Below are 15,929 nucleotides of genomic sequence, written 5' to 3'. Positions count from 1 at the left end.
ATTATATTTAAGCATTTACTCCATCTGGAATTCTTTTTTTATTCATATTTTTAGTGAAAGAATCATTTTCTACCAGGTGGGTAGCCAGTTGTGCCAGCATCACTTATTAACTAATTGTGCTTTATGCCATTCCGTTGAGATATATTTTTGTCATTTATTAGAATGGAATAATGTAGCTCTTCCCCACTGACCTATTTATCTCCAGACCATGTCATTATAGATTCAATTACAGTCACTTTGTAGCATTTTTCTTTTTACTATTCTTCTTTAAAAAACTCTTTTAAAAGATTTATTTCCATTTTTCCATGAATGAGTTTTTTGCCTCCATGTAAGTCTATGTGACACGTGCATGCAGTGCCCTCAGATGCCAGAAGGGAGCAGTGGATCTGGAGTTACTGATTGTTGTCAGCTGCCATGTGGATTTGGGGAACCCAAGAGCAGCCAGTATTCCGTACCTGCTCAGTTGTTACTTCAGTTCCCAGTTTTTGTTTTAAACCTACTTTATTTTTTATTTCTTTCTTTTGCTTTTTAAAAATATTTATCTATTTTCTTTTTATTGATTCTTAGATTCTTTTCTCTTACAATATACCCTGACCACAGTTTCCCCTCTCTCCACCCCTCTCAGCACCCCCTCACCTCTCCTCTCCCCCAGATCCACTCCCCCTCTATTCTTCAGTAAGGAGATGACCTCCAAGAGATAACAGCCGAACAGGACAAAACAAGATACAATAAGACAGGACAAAACCCCTCATATTGAGGCTGGACATGACAACCCAATAGGAGGAGAGGAGTCTCAAAAGTAGACCTAAAAGTCAGAGCTACCTGCACTTCTACTGCTGGGAGTTCCACAAGAACACCAAACTAAGAGCCGTAACATAATTGGAGAACCTGTGGCAGACTCACGTATACCCGGTGACTGCTCCTTTGGTCTCTGTGAGCTCATGTGAGCCTTGCTCAGTTGATTCAGTGGGCTGGGTTCTCCTGGTGTCCTCCATCCCCTCTGACTCCTACAATCTTTCCTCCTCCTCTTCCACTAGGGTTTCCAGAATTCCAAGGGAAGCAACCTGATAGAGACCTCCAATTTAGACTCTCTGCATATATAATGACTGGCTATGGATCTTTGCAACCACTCAAATCTGCTGCTGGAGAAAGCCTTTCGTATGACAATTGGGCGAGGCACTGATCTATTAGTGTAGAAGAATATCATTAGGAATCATTTCATTGATTTTTTTTTCCAGTTGTATTTGGTTCTACCCTAGGCCTCTTGTCTATCCAGTCTTTTGTTCCTGGCTATCCAGACTGTATAGGGCACGGGGTCTCTCTCATGGCTTGGCTTAGTTTAGTTAGTTAAACTAAACATCGAGTGGCCACTCCTACAAGTTCTGCAACACATCTTGCAGGCAGGACAGATTGTACCTGGAAGATTTTGTGACTGGGTTGGTTTCCAGGTTTCCCTTTTTGTAGCCTGCAGAGTACCTTCCCACACCAAAGATACTAGAATGTAATGTAGGAGTGAAGGCGCCACATCTGCACCAGCTCAACCTAAGATTAATGAGCTGCGTGGATGCTTTCCTCAGCAATAGGGCCCCACTTTCAGTTTTCAGAGTGACCTTCTGTCAGCATCAGTGTGGGTTGTTTAGGGATCTCCATGGGACCTTCTTGACCAGCAACTCAACCTAATGTAACCTGGTCTCACCACTGGAAGCTTTTTTTGTAGCTTGCATAGCTACAAAAGATGGCCAGTTCAGACTCTGTGTCCCCTATTACTAGGCACTAGGTGTAGGAAGTTACAAGGCCAAGAGATGAGTCAACCTGTAGTCTGCCTGAGGGCCTAGCAACAGGCGCTGTCAGAGGTCCTGACCTTGCCTAGCCAGTGAGGGGTGACCACACAGTGTCAACAGATTGGAACACAGCCTAGGTGCTGGGAAAAGGGTATATAAGGCTCTCCCATTGCTGAATAAGTCTGCTGTTTGCCCTTTAACTGACTCCCAGAGACTGTGCCATTGACTCCGCACCTTCTCACCCCCTTCCTTGAGGGATTCGTTAGGGTCCCCCTCATAAATTCCACTGTACTGGATATCCACACTGCCCCTCAAAGGCCCCTTAATTCCAGCTGTCTCTCCCTGCACTCCCTCCATCTCTTCCCCCATCCAGCTGATCCCTCTCGCTCCAAGGCCTACCTGCCTCCAGTCCACCTACAGAACCTATTCTATTTCTCCTTCCCAGAGAGGTCCATGCTTTCCTACCTATAGCCTTCCTCTTTACCCATCCTCTCTGTGCCTGTGGATTGTAACTTGATTATCATTGACCTAGCAGCTAATATCCACTTACAAGTGAACACATACCATATTTGTCTTTCTGGGTCTGGGTTACTTCACCGAGGATGATATTTTTCTGGGTGCATCCATTTGCCTGCATATTTTATGATGTCATGCTTTTAAACTGCTGAGTGATACTACATTTTGTAAATGTACCACATCTTCTTTATCCATTCTTCACTTGAGGGACATTTAGATTGTTTCCAGTTCCTGACTATTTTAAGTAAAGCCACAGTGAACATAATTAAACAAGTGTCTTTGTAGTAGGAAAGAGTGCCTTTTGGGTATATGCCCAAGAGTGGTATATCTGGGTCTTGAGGAAGATCAATTTCCAGTTTTCTGAGGAACAACCATATTGATTTCCATTGTGGCTGTTTGCTCTCCTACTAGCAATGGAGGAGTGTTCGTTCCCCTTGCTCTACATCCTCTCCAGCATGAGCTGTCACTTGTGTAATTCATTTAGCCATCTTGACACATGCAAGATGGAATCTCAAATTAGTTTTGATTTGCATTTCCCTGATGGATAAGGATGTTGACCATTTCTTTAAGCATTTATCAGCTATTTGAAATTCCTCTATTGAGAAATCTCTGCTTAGATATATACCCCATTTTTAATTAGATTATTTGGTTTTTGAATATCTAGTTTCTTGAGTTCTTTATATATTTTGGATATTAGACCTGTATCTGATGTGAGGTTGGTAAAACTCTTTCCATTCTGTAGGCTGCCCCTTGGCCCAATTGATGGTGTCCTTTGCCTTACAGATGCATTTCGGTTGCATCTTAGTGCCTGTGATTATGGTGTTCTGTTCAGGACATCTTCCCTGTGCCAATACATTCAAGACTACCCCCCCACACTTTTTGTTCTATCAGGTTCAGTGTATCATATGTTATGTTGAGGCCTTTGGATAAACATGGGTCTATTTGCATTCTTCTATGTGCCGACATCCAGCACATTTTGTTGAAGATACTTTCTTTATTTCCAGTGTGTATTTCTGGATTCTTTACCAAAAATCAGGTGTCCATAGGTGTGTGGATTTATGTCTGGGTGCTCTGTAGGATCCACAGGAGGCATGGATGTTGAGGGGAAGCTATGTCTGTTGTTCTGTTGCAGCACTGGGGCAACGCTGATAATTGGGTCTGGGTGGAGAGAGTGGGCAAGGTCTGTGGGCAGTTTGTCTTGTCTTCTGACAGGTCGTCTATGGTTGACCAGGGGATGTCTACCTGAGTTGGCAGCTGGGACACAGGTGTGGCCTGAAAAACCTCTTTCTTATGCACTTATCTGGAATTGTGTTACCTTTACTTTTAAAAGAATTTCTGTCTCTTGTGTATGCTTATTTTGGTTTTGTTTTTTAGAAGCAGGGTTGCTTTGTTAAGGCCCAGCAGTCCTGGCTGTCCTGGATCTTGCTTTGTAGACCAAGCTGACCTCGAACTCACAGAGATCTGCCTGCCTTTGCCTCCCAAAAGCTATCATTGGAGGCATGCACTACCACCAAACAATACTTTTTATGTATGCATTACTTAGAAGAGTTTTAAAAAATTTATGAAGATAATATAGCTGCCATATATTCCTTACTAACACTTTTCATTGATATCTATAGATGTTATAGTTAATTAATTAATATTGACACATCTTAAGTGCTGAAGAGATAACTCAGTAAAATGCTTGTCAGGCAAGCATGAGGAACCCAGTTCAACACTCAGAACACACATAAAAAATCTGGGTATAGTGACATGTGCTTCTGATGCCAATATTGGGTAGTTGGAACAGGTGGATCCCTGGGACTTGCTGGCCAGCCAGCCTAGCCTACTTTGGGATATTTGTTCTTTGTTCAGGGTAAATATACTTTATCACATTGAGCTCTGATTGTTTCTGATATTAAGGTTACAACATTGATGTCAGAAACTGTATTTCAGGGTTCTCTGAAAGAACGGAACTGATATAAGGAATATATATATTAAAAGGGAATTATTGTATTTGTCTGGAGTTTTGGTTTGGAGAGTTCAATAATAACTATCTCACCAGATAGGCTGAGAACCTGATAGCTGCTCCTAATTTGGCTCTGAAAGTCTGGAAGGTTCCTGGAGAGTTGCTCGTATTCATGCTGGAAGGCCAAATATAGGTCCCAAGTTCAGCGAGGGATGCAGCAGCAACAACAGCAGAGAAATAAGTGAGCTTACCAGCAAGAGTAAAGGCGAGTAGGCAAAAGCAAAGCTTTCTTCATCCGTCCCATGTCTGGGCTGCCACTAGAGGGAGCAGCTCACGTTTAGAGTGGGTCTTCCCTCACAGCCAACATTCAGGCAGTCAGTGTTGGCACAGCCTTTGATCCCAGCACTCAGGAAGGAGAGGCAGACGGGTCTCTGAGTTCATGGCCACTCTGGTCTACAAAGCAAGTGCCAGGACTACATAGAGAAAGCATCTCAAAGCAAGAAGAACACAAAAATCCTCACAAGAATGCCAAACAGCTCGCTTGCCTTTTAGTTGATCCCAGATTCAGTCAAGTTGACAACCGAGATTAAGATTCTCCATCACAAATCCAGGACTTGTCAGCCTGACACAATAGAGTTACATGGGAAGAGAGACTAGATGAGGGCTTATCTGGATCAGGTTGGCTGTGGACGTCTCTGGATTGTCTTGATTAGTTAACTGATGTGGGAAGACCAGCCTATATGAGTGCCACCATTTCCTATACTCGGGATCCTGGGCTGTATGCGTGTAGAGGAAACTGACCACTGCTTAGCATGCGTTCATTCTCTGCCCTTGACTGTGGGTGCAATGTGACCAGCTGGTTTAAGTTAACACCACTTGACTTCCTTGCTGTGATGGACTATAGTCTGGAATTTTATCTCAAATAATCCTTTCTCCCTTGAGTTGCTTTGTCAGATTATTTCAACCCAGTGACAGGAATGAAACAAAAATAGGCTCTGAACAGTAGAATACTTTGTAGAATCCCTTACAGATAAATATTTGCTATTAAATAGTGAATTCACAATTTATAATTCAGCATTTTTGTCACTGTGTTTTACTTTTTCTGTCTTTTATTAGCATATATGTACCAAATAATGGATGTTATTATGACATTTCTGTAGTGGGAATTTTTCGTTGGGACTATTGACTCCCCAGTAATGACATGGAGACGTATTAATTATAAAAGCTCAGCTGATATCTTAGGCTTGTTTCTAACTAGTGCTTATAACTTAAATTACCTCATTTCTATTAATTAACTTTTTGCCTCTAGGCTTTATTACCTTGTCTCTGTATTGCCCATCCTGCTTGCTCTGCCTCTCCCGGCATCTCTGCTTACTTCTTCCCAGCATTCCCTCTGTCTGGAAACCCTGCCCTACCTATTTGCTGTTCAACTTTTTATTAAGCTGATCAGGGTGACACATCTTACAGTTTACAAAAAGATTATTCTATAACACATTACCCTATGTTTATAATGTTTTGAGTTGTCTTACATTTATTTATTTGCCTATTTATTTATTTATTTATATTTTTTGTGCTTGTACGTGTGTGGAGGTCATCCTGTGGAAGTCTGCTCTCTCCTTCTACCATATAGGTCCTGGGGCTCAAACCCAAGTCATTAGGTTTGGTTGTAAGGTTTTTAATCATAGCCCCCAAATACCTTCTCTTGCCCCTCTCTTTGTTAAAAGTCCTTTTTCCCTTACTAAATGGTTGCCTTCTACTTTCTGTCTTTTCAAAAATAAAATATAGATTCCTGATAAGAAAGAACACACAAGAAGTTGTCTTTCTGGGTCTTTCATTTAATATGATAATCTCTAGTTTCAAGCAAATGACAAAGTTTCATTTTTTAATGGTTGAACTAAGCTCTTAAAGACTTCTAACTTCAAAGACCAGACGCTTAAAAAAGAAGATGAGTCTGTTTACTGAGGTGTGAGCAGAGTGTGGAATCCTGGATCTGTTAGAACAAAAGAAATGAACTGGGAGGGAACTGATGGGCAAAGAGAAACTACTCGAAACTGTTCTTTCATTGGATTTTGGAGTTGAAGAACAGCTTGGCCAAGCCATGTTTGGCTGCAGTGAGCTGGTGCAGAGGGAAGGGACAGGAGTGGGATTATATGGGCTAGTACCAATAGGTGCGTCTCTGCTGAAGGGAAGTCGGGAGAGGCAGTTCTCACTGACACCGCCTCTTGTCTAGTGGTTCTGTAACTCACATCATCCAATGACTGCTAGGTGGATTTCATCCAGACTTCTGGAATGTCATCAGAATGTTAGATATGTTGGTAATATCATGCATACTCTAATTTTTAATATAGTTTCTTCTTAGTGTCTGCCCATATGCAAAGAACACAGCAGTGAACCAAATGCCTATTCTCCTGTTTCAGTAACAGCTCACTTTTGACATCTTGTTTCATCTCCAATATCTATTTATTTATATTTATTTTTAAAATAAGGTCTCTCTATGCAGCCTTGGCTGTGGCACTTGTTATGTAAACCAGCCTGGCCTTAAACTCACAGAGATCTGCTTATCTCTGCTTCTCAAGCGCTGTACCACACTTGCTCCTCCAATTTTCATTGTTTATACGTTTAAAAATTTATTTATTAGTGTGTGTGTGTTTGAGTGCTTACATGGGGGTGCTTACATGGCCTGCATGTGGAGGTCAGAGGACAAATCGCACAGGTCAGCTCTGCGCTTTGCTTGTACGTTCCAGGGATTGAACTCAGGTTTTCAGGCCTGTGCTGCAAGCCCTCGTACCGTTGAAATCAGCTCACTGACTGTATACTTTCTTCCCCTTTTGTTGTTGTTAGAGTGCTGCAGTTAGGGTTTCTGCTGCCGTGAAGACACATCAGGACCACGGCAGCTCTCACAAAGGACAACATTTAACTGAGGGAGCTCACTTACAGTTCCATCACCACCATGACGGGAGCATGACACCATGCAAGAAACGTGGTGCCGGAGGAGTGCCTGAGAGTCCTACATCCTGTAGACAACAGGAAGTCGACTGAGACACGGGGCAGTATCCTGAGCATAGGAAACCTCAAAGCCCACCCCCACAGTGACACGCTTCTCCAACAAGGCCATACCCACTCCAACAAAGTCACACCACCTAATAGTGCCACTCGCTATGAGATCATGGGGCCAATTACATTCAAACTACCACAGAGTATTCATGACAAATCTATACCATCATATTCTCTACCAATAAATTTTGGTGAATGATGCCAAACTGGCAATATTTTATAAAAATTTAATCTATAGAGCAATTTTATATTGTTTCATTTATATTTTATTATTTCTCTCACAGAAAATCTGCTTACTGCCAGGACATAGTCTAAGCCCCACAGCAGATCTGCCTTGCTGATCAGCAGATCAGTCATGCCTGAGTGCAGCGCATGACTTCTCAGTCATGGAGCCCCAGAGGCCTGTCTGTTCCCACATCTGGGTCAAGGTCACTTGGACAGTTTTGCTCTGGGGCCTGCCCCTGTCTGAAGAGTAGCCTTTCTTAATCTTGAATGTTTGTTGTCTTAGTTCCTTGTTTTGCAGAGATACAATTCTCCATATGTGAAAAGAATTCTTTCAAGGAAAGACACACAAGAGAAAAAAGGTCATATCTATACGGTTCCTTGCCCCTATGTTTGATTGACTGATAGAGTCATATAATTCTACAGGCTGACAAGTTGGCTCAGGGTAAAGGCACCTGCCACCAAACGTGGTGTCCTGCCTTTGATCTCTGAAATCCACACTGTGAATAAATTATCTGCTCAGAATTTTGAATATATCATGTCATAACTTGTAGTGTTGTTTTTTGAGGCGAGAATCAGAAGTGTTTCTTCTTAGAATCTTGTTAGGTGTCAATGTGCCCCTCTTTCCCACGGTATCATATCATCTGCTCCTGGACAGCTTTCCAGTTTCTTTAACACTGGACTCTAGGAGGAGGAGAATGGTATGTTTGCATGTGTTTATGCAATAATTATACACGTTTACAGGGCATATGGTGAAGGTTCAGTGTGTGCAAAGAGTGTAATGATCAGATCAAGGTGACTGGTGTATCTATGATGTAAAATAAACATTTATCATTTCTTTGTGTGAGTCAAAAACATAAAATCCTTGCTACTAGCTACATTGAAATATACAGCCAACAATCAACTGTCATTATCTTAGAATATCAGAAAATATTTCTTCTTTCCAGCCATACCCCTGTAACTCTTTAACCACTTTTCCTAACCATTTATTTTCCACACTAGTCTATTTTCTACTTTAAAATATTTATTTATTTATTCATTTACTTATTTTGTGTATGCTTGCAAGCATGTGGACATGTCCGTGCCGTGGCATGAATGTGGCCATCGGAAGACAACTTCTAGGAGCCAGTCCTCTCCTCCCATGTGGTGCTCAGCCTCGGCAGCAGATGGCTTTATCCAGTGAGCCATCTCCCCACCCTCTCGTCCATAAAATCAGCTTTTCAGCTTCCATATGTGTCTGATCATATGATAGTTGTCTTTTTTCACTTAGCGTAGCATCCTGCAGTCCTGTCCGTGCAGCTGTGAGCGGCAGCATCCTATTACATTTGTACAGCTGAATAGCATTCCATGGTGAACACGTAGCATCTTTTCTTTATCCGTTCGCAGGGTGGCAGACGCTAGCTTGCTGTTTCTTGGCTGCTGCTGCAGAGAATATGGGCGTGCAGAGAGCCACTTAACAGACCGGGTCGCTTCCTCCTGATGTGCACTGTGCCGCAGGATTGTCTCCAGCTCCAGCTTTCTTTGTAGGATGCTCTCACCAACAGTGTAGAAGAGGCCCACGAGAGACTTCTTTTCTTTCTCTCTCTCCTCTTGGCACTCTTCTTCAGAACCTCTGTGTGGCCCTGATGCCGTGATCTTCAGCTTCACCGGCAGTGAGCAGCATTATTTCAGGCAGAGCCTGGAGTCTGTGCCCTTGTCATCCCATTGCAGTGTTTGCTCTCATTCTGTGAATTGCCTTTTTCTATCTCATGGCATGCTTCCCCCCATTTTTTTTTTAAAGAAAGGTAACACGTGTGTTTTGTTTTGTTCTCCTGAAAATGTCATCGCTTTTTGCAATGTTTCTGTTTCCTCTCTCCCTTTGCTTTTTTCTCTTTGTTTTGTTCCGCTTCTTTTACTCATGGCCCAGACTTCTCCTACAATCATATTTTCAGTAACTTAATCACACATAAAAAGCAGGCATAAGTAAACAGGCCTTTAAGGAAACTTCCAACATTAACTTGTAGACATGTGACCGTGAAGGATGGTGCCAGCTGGGTGGAGAGTGGGCCTCTTGGGGGACCCCCAAAGACAGCTATATCGGGCCTCCCAGTCCTGAGTCTGAGTTCCAGGGTGTGAGATACCTTGCACGTCAGTTTCTGTTGATACATAGGCTGAAGTGTCCTTGGTCTTGCATAACCACTGTTGAAATCTCTTGTTTAGATTATAATTTTGTATCACCTAGCAGTGGTTTAAGCTTTAGGTTAATAAACTACACTTAAAAGAGATAAATCTCATCAGAGTTCACTTATTTCATTAACTCGAAGCCTAGAGATATATAGTTATTTTGTTCAGTAGCCAAGCATTTTCAAGACCAGCATGTCTGTGACTGACTCAGTCTTTCCCCCATGACCTGAAAGGTAAAAGTGAAGTCACGTGTCCTGCCCACCTTTGCAGGGACAAAGGCAGGAAAAGGCACAGCTGTGCTGCTTTCCCTAGACCGCTCCCAGAGTCTTTCGTTTCATTGTCCGATGTAGGGCCATATGGTTACTCCTTGATGGGATACAAGGAAAACTAGGCCATTGTTTTAGATTCTGATGCTCTGAACAGAGTTGCTATCCTCTTAACCAGGCAGAAGGAAAGGGGATGGGCACTCAGTAGTCAGTGAACAGTGTCTGCTATGTCATATTTTGACTCTGCCATCCTTGTGAGACCTCAGGCAAAGGAGATAAACATGCCATGTCTAGTTGTACTGTGAAAATGAACTGAGACAATCCACTACAGCACTTTGGCATGACCCCTGGCAGGTGCTCTGGCAGGTGGACCAGCTGTCCACACATGCCACCAGCTCCTAGCTGTTTGGGTTGTCATCGGTCTACACGCTTCATTGGGATTACCCAGGGAGAGTTTGTGTGATGGCATCCAAGCAGGAAGATGACAACACTGGAGAACGGGAATTACGCTTAACCAACACCATTAATTGTGATGTTATCACAAATAAACACATTTAGGCCTAAAGGGATGAATTTATTTCTGTGATAAGATGCACTAATTATCAGAAAATCAAAGTGCAGTAAGAGATGTTCTAGAAAGGCCATGCTTAGATATGGTTGTTCATACTGCCCCATTGTGTTCGTGCTATTGAACAAGGAGTATCACTTTAAAACAAGGCGCTACTTTGTAAGTTCCGTGGCTGTGAGGTACAGAAGTTAGGGCTAAGCCATCTTTAGAGACAGAATTTGGGAGACCTGGCTGTGGTTCCCATGGCCCAGCTGTGTTCTCACTAAGAAGCAGCAGCTTGAAGGACGCACTGCAGATGTGTGTCCGTTCCTTCCCATTCTGAGTTTTATTTTCTCAGAGGGAAATAAAAGGCTTTATTTTGAAAATTGCACTGTATGACTCTAATTGTAGAGCTAGGTTCTGCCAACATTTTTGATAAGAACCGTTTTGAATCTATTGTTTTATGAAACCTTCTTTTGGGAACAAAAAATTTAAATTTCCTATTTTTATTAATAATTTTAAATTAATATACAGAGTTATGACAGTGAACATCAACTTTTTATTAAATACTCCTAAAATACATTTTTTCTTAAACTCTAAATAGTAATTTTGTAAAATAAAGACCAGTTGTGTTTGGAGACAGTGAGCCTAATTCTAAAATTAACATGACGTCTTGGTTGGCATATGTTTTTAAGACCATGTCACATGTCTCTCTCCAAGGGATTATCCTGCATATAGGAGAGTGATCAAATGGTTCCAGTCGTCTGGAGAGCTGCCTCCCAATGTGTAGGGAATGCTTGACAGCATGGGGGCCCTGTAGCAGGAGAAAAAGAAGTGCTTCAGGCGGGGGGGGGGGGGTCGTGCTCACCTCCATCTGGTGTTTGAAGAGCTCACACACAAAAAAAGGATCCATGTCCCCTGTTGCTCCAGAAGACAAACATTTTATTTGCCCCAATCACTGCATTTCCTAGTTTCAGTCCACTCTAGCAAACAAACTTCTTATAAAGTCTTCTAATGGCAGAACTGTGTCAGTAACTAGTGGGCTGGGTCAGAGAGCGGCAGCCTCTTCCAGCCTGTGCCCACGTATGTCCTACTGCTTGTTTTGCAAGTAAAGATTTGCACAGTCATAAACATTTATTTATGTTTTGCTAATGGTTGCTGCAGAAGTCTTGATGACCATGTGACCTAAAATATTTACTATATATAAAATATATATGTATATTATATATATTATATATATAATATATATTTACTATATAAAATATAGCTTAATATAAAAGTTTTCTCACTCCTGTGTACATATTTAGTGTAAAAGATTCAGCCTATTCAAATATGTTTGCCTGGCTAACCTCCAGTATCCTGTCCAGCTAGGATTATGTACTTTTATAGGTTTAACAAAATACATGCACTTACATGTGTTCCCAGTTGAAATAAAAATTAGAATTTCAATAGTCACCAGTGTAACTGTATAGACCTCTCCCATGGACAATGTCAGTAGTCACCAGTGTAATTGTATGGACCTCTTCATGGACATATAGCATTTGTATAAAATGTTTAATACAAACAATTGCTGCTTTAACTAGTGCATGGCATTGTTTTGAGTTTCTAGCTGCTGCAAAGGTAGATTGGAATGAAGCAGTAGAATTTTTGAACAATTAGGTGGTATGCTATTCAGTTATTTAACATTTTTAAAAGAATCTTTTCAGCCATGCCGTGGTTCACACCTCTAATCCCAGCACTTGGGAGGCAGAGGCAGGTGAATCTCTGTGAGTCTGAGACCTATTAGGGCTACAGAGCACAGGACAGCCAGAGCTACACAGAGAAATCCTGTCTTGAAAAACCAACAAAACAAAACAAACCAAACCCAAAGCTTTTCTCTGGAAGACTGTTTATGGGCTGAGTCTCTGTAACTAAAGATGCTAATTTCTCCAGACTTTTTTAGTCTGAGAGAATCTCAAAGCACCTTGCTAACATTATTTTCTTTTTTATAATTTTTTTTATCAAGTTTTTGGGTTTTTCCCCCAGACAAATAGCTGGATTTTTAAGATGTTTCATTGGCTGTTTACTGAAAATATAGATAACTTGGCCATTTTTGTGGAATTGCTAGTCACCAAGGAGCAGTAAATCTTTTAATTACGTTGAAGTGTTCGTGTGTGTCTGTGTGCGTTCACATGGGCATCGGTGCCCTGGAGGCCAAAGGAGGCTGTCAGTTCCCCAGGAACTACTGGGTATGGGTGCTGGGAACTGAACTCAGGTCTTTGCAAGAACAGCAAACTTGCTTTCCTGCTGAGCCATTTCTCCAGCCCTGCAACCCTGAAAATGTTTCCTTCCTTTTTTCCTCCCTCCCTTCCCTCCCTCCCTCCCTCCCTCCCTTCCTCCCTTCCTTCCTTTTTTCCTCCCTCCCTTCCCTCCCTCCCTCCCTCCCTTCCTCCCTTTCTTCCTTTTTTCCTCCCTCCCTCCCTTCCCTCACTCCCTCCCTCCCTTCCTCCCTTCCTTCCCTTTTCCTCCCTTCTTTCCCTCCCTCCCTCCCTCCCTTCCTCCCTTCCTTCTTTTTTCCTTTCTTCCTTCCCTCCCTCCCTCCCTCCTCTCTCTCTGTCTCTCTCTCTCTGTCTCTCCCTCCTTCTCTCCCTTCCTTCCTTCCTTCCTTCCTTCCTTCCTTCCTTCCTTCCTTTTTTTCTTTCTTTGTATTTTTTTTTTTGGTTTGTTTTTGAGACAGGGACTCACTATAGTCTTGGCTGGCCTGGAACTCACTGTATAGGCCAGTCTGGCCTTTAACTCATAGAGAAATACCTGCCTCTGCCTCCTGAGTGTTAGGACTAAAGGCATGTGCATTTTGAAATTCATTGTTTTTATATTATAATTGTCTTTGGATGTGTGTGTGCGTCAAGAGAAGACATGTTTACACTATGACATTTTAAAAAAAGATTTTTAAAAATTAGGTATGCATGTATGCATGCACACATATGAAGCTTGGAGGCAACTTTTAGGAGTTGGTGCTCTCCTCTGGTGGGTTCTCAGAACTGATCTCTGGGTGTCAGGCTTGCTTGTGCAGCACCCACTCCTAAAAGTTTGGGTGGTATGTTACGCAGATGTCTGTTAAGTCCATTTGGGTCATGACATTTCTTAGTTCTCCTATTTCTCTGTTAAGTTTCTGTCTGACTGACCTGTCCATTGACAAGAGTGGAGTGTTGAAGTGTCCTACTATTAGTGTGTGGGGTGATGTGTGATTTAAGCTTTAGTAATGTTTCTTTTACATATGTGGGTGTTTTTGTATTTGGGGCATAGATGTTCAGGATTGAGACTTTATCTTGATGGATTTTTCTGTAATGAGTGTGAAGTGCCCTTCTCCATCTCTTCTGATTGATTTTAATTTGAATTCTATTTTTGTTAGATACTAGGATAACTACACCTGTTTTTATCTTAGGTCTATTTGATTGGTAAATCTTTTCCCAACCCTTTAATCAGAGGTAATGTGTGTCTTTGAGGTTAAGGTGTTTTTCTTGTATGCAACAGAAGGCTGGATCCTGTTTTTGTATCCATTTTGTTAGCTTGTGTCTTTTTATAGGTGAATTGAATTAATTGATATTAAGAGATATTAATGACCAGTGATTGTTGATTCCTATTATTTTTCAGTGGTAATATTTGTATGCTTCCCTTCTTTGGGGTGTGCTGGTGTTATCTGTTGCCTGTGTTTTTATGGGTACAGCTAGCTTCCTTGGGTTGGAGTTTTCCTTCTAGTACTTTCAGGAAGGTTGGTTTTGTGGATAGGTATTTTTTTAATCTGGTTTTGTCATGAAATATCTTGTTTTTTCCATCTATGGTGATTGAAAGCTTTGCTGAATATAGTAGTCTGGACTTGCATCCCTGATCTCTTAGTGTCTGTAGCACATCTGTCCAGAACGTTCTGGCTTTCATGGTTTCCACTGAGAAGTCAGGCATAATTCTGATAGGTCTGCCTTTATATGTTACATGACCTTTTTTCTTTGCAGCTCTTAATATTCTTTCTTTATTCTGTATGTCTTGATTATTATATGGTATGGGTGTTTGGTCAAAAGTGAGACCCCAATCCTCTAACACCCCTATATCCAAAGAGGCTGGAATGTAATGTTGAATTGGAGATGTCACCCCAGCCTGCTGGGCGCTTGGACTCCAACTCCCAGTCTACCAGGCACTGGCTCCTCCCAGGGGAGGGTTGGGACTACTCACCACAGGGTATTTAGGGTTGCACTGGAAAGAGGAACACAGGTTTTGGGTTTGAGTGTGTGCTTCCTCTGTCTTCCCCTCACTATGCTCTCCTGGCCACCTGGCCATCTATTAAACATGGACATTTAATTTGGTTTAATCTGGTCTGATTGGAGTTCTTTTGTGTCAGTGAAGTGGCTCATCTTAAGATTTTTTTCTAACAATGGGGACTTTTTTTTTTTTATATAGTCTATTTGGTGTTTTGTAAGCTTGTACCTTTATAGGCATGTCCTTCTTTAGGTTAGGAAAGTTTTCTTCCATGATTTTGTTGAGTATATTTTCTGTGCCTTTGAGCTGGAGTTCTTCTTCCATCCCTATTATTCCCTTGGTTTGTCCTTTTCATGGTGTCCCAGATTTCCTTGATGTTTTGTGTTAAGAATTTGTTGGATTTAACATTTTCTTTGACTGATGAATCTATTTCTTCTATTGTATCTTCAACATCTGATATTCTATCTTCCATTTCTTGTATTCTGTTGGTTATGCTTGCCTCTGTTTTTCCTGTTTGTTTACTCAGATTTTCCATTTCCAGATTTCCCTTAGTTCTCTTTATTGCCTCTATTTCAGTTATTAAGTCTTGCACTGTTTGCTTCACCGTTTGATTTTTTTTTCTTGGTTTTCTTTAAGAGATGTATTGATTTCTTCCAGTTTTTTGTTTGTCTTTTCCAACATTTCTTTAAGAGAATTTTTCATTTGCCCTTTAAGGATCTCTGCCATCTTCATAAAATTGTACTTAAGGTCATTTTCTTCTGCTTCCTCTGGTTTAGGAAGTTCAGATCTTTCTGTTGTATGACCACTGGGTTCTGGTATTGTTGCCATTTTGCTTTTTAGGTTTTTGAATATATTCTTGTGTAACATGAAGGGGCCTGCTTGTTGGGGTATCTGTCTCACCCGGTACCCCACAGCCAGCAAGCCCCAAAGAAAATCACACAGAGGTCTCCATAAGTTATAAAACTGATTGGCCCATTAGCTCAGGCTTCTTATTAGCTATTATGACTTATATTAACCCATTATTCTGATCTATTTTAGCCATATGGCTTGGTACCTTTTTTAGCTGGAAGGTCACATGTTGCTTCTTCGGTGATCTGGGCTGGACTGCAAGGAATCAGCTTCCTCCTTCCCAGAATTCTCCTGTTCTCATTGCATCACCTCTACTTCCTGTCTGGTTTTCCCCGCCTATACTTCCTGCCTGG

General features: G+C 41.6%; 1 protein-coding gene across 3 annotated transcripts in view; it reads left to right on the top strand.

The window, feature by feature from the left end:
• The window catches only part of Acyp2 (acylphosphatase 2), a 152,285-nt gene that overhangs the window by 27,723 nt on the left and 108,633 nt on the right, over nucleotides 1–15,929 (top strand). Inside the window, exon 4 of one of the 3 annotated variants that reach the window (XM_085692330.2) lies at nucleotides 7,087–8,312. The exons of the other annotated variants lie outside the window; for them this stretch is intronic. Coding sequence (XP_085548456.2) covers nucleotides 7,087–7,117 — 31 coding nt within the window. The 3' untranslated portion in view covers nucleotides 7,118–8,312. Of the gene's footprint in view, nucleotides 1–7,086; nucleotides 8,313–15,929 lie in introns of those variants that run through there. 3 annotated transcript variants of the gene reach the window in all.

Source organism: Myodes glareolus, chromosome 8, assembly GCF_982192425.1.
Source record: "Myodes glareolus chromosome 8, mMyoGla1.1, whole genome shotgun sequence".
In the NCBI taxonomy this organism is placed as follows: Eukaryota; Metazoa; Chordata; class Mammalia; order Rodentia; family Cricetidae; genus Myodes; species Myodes glareolus.
This window is presented reverse-complemented; position numbering and strand designations above follow the sequence as displayed.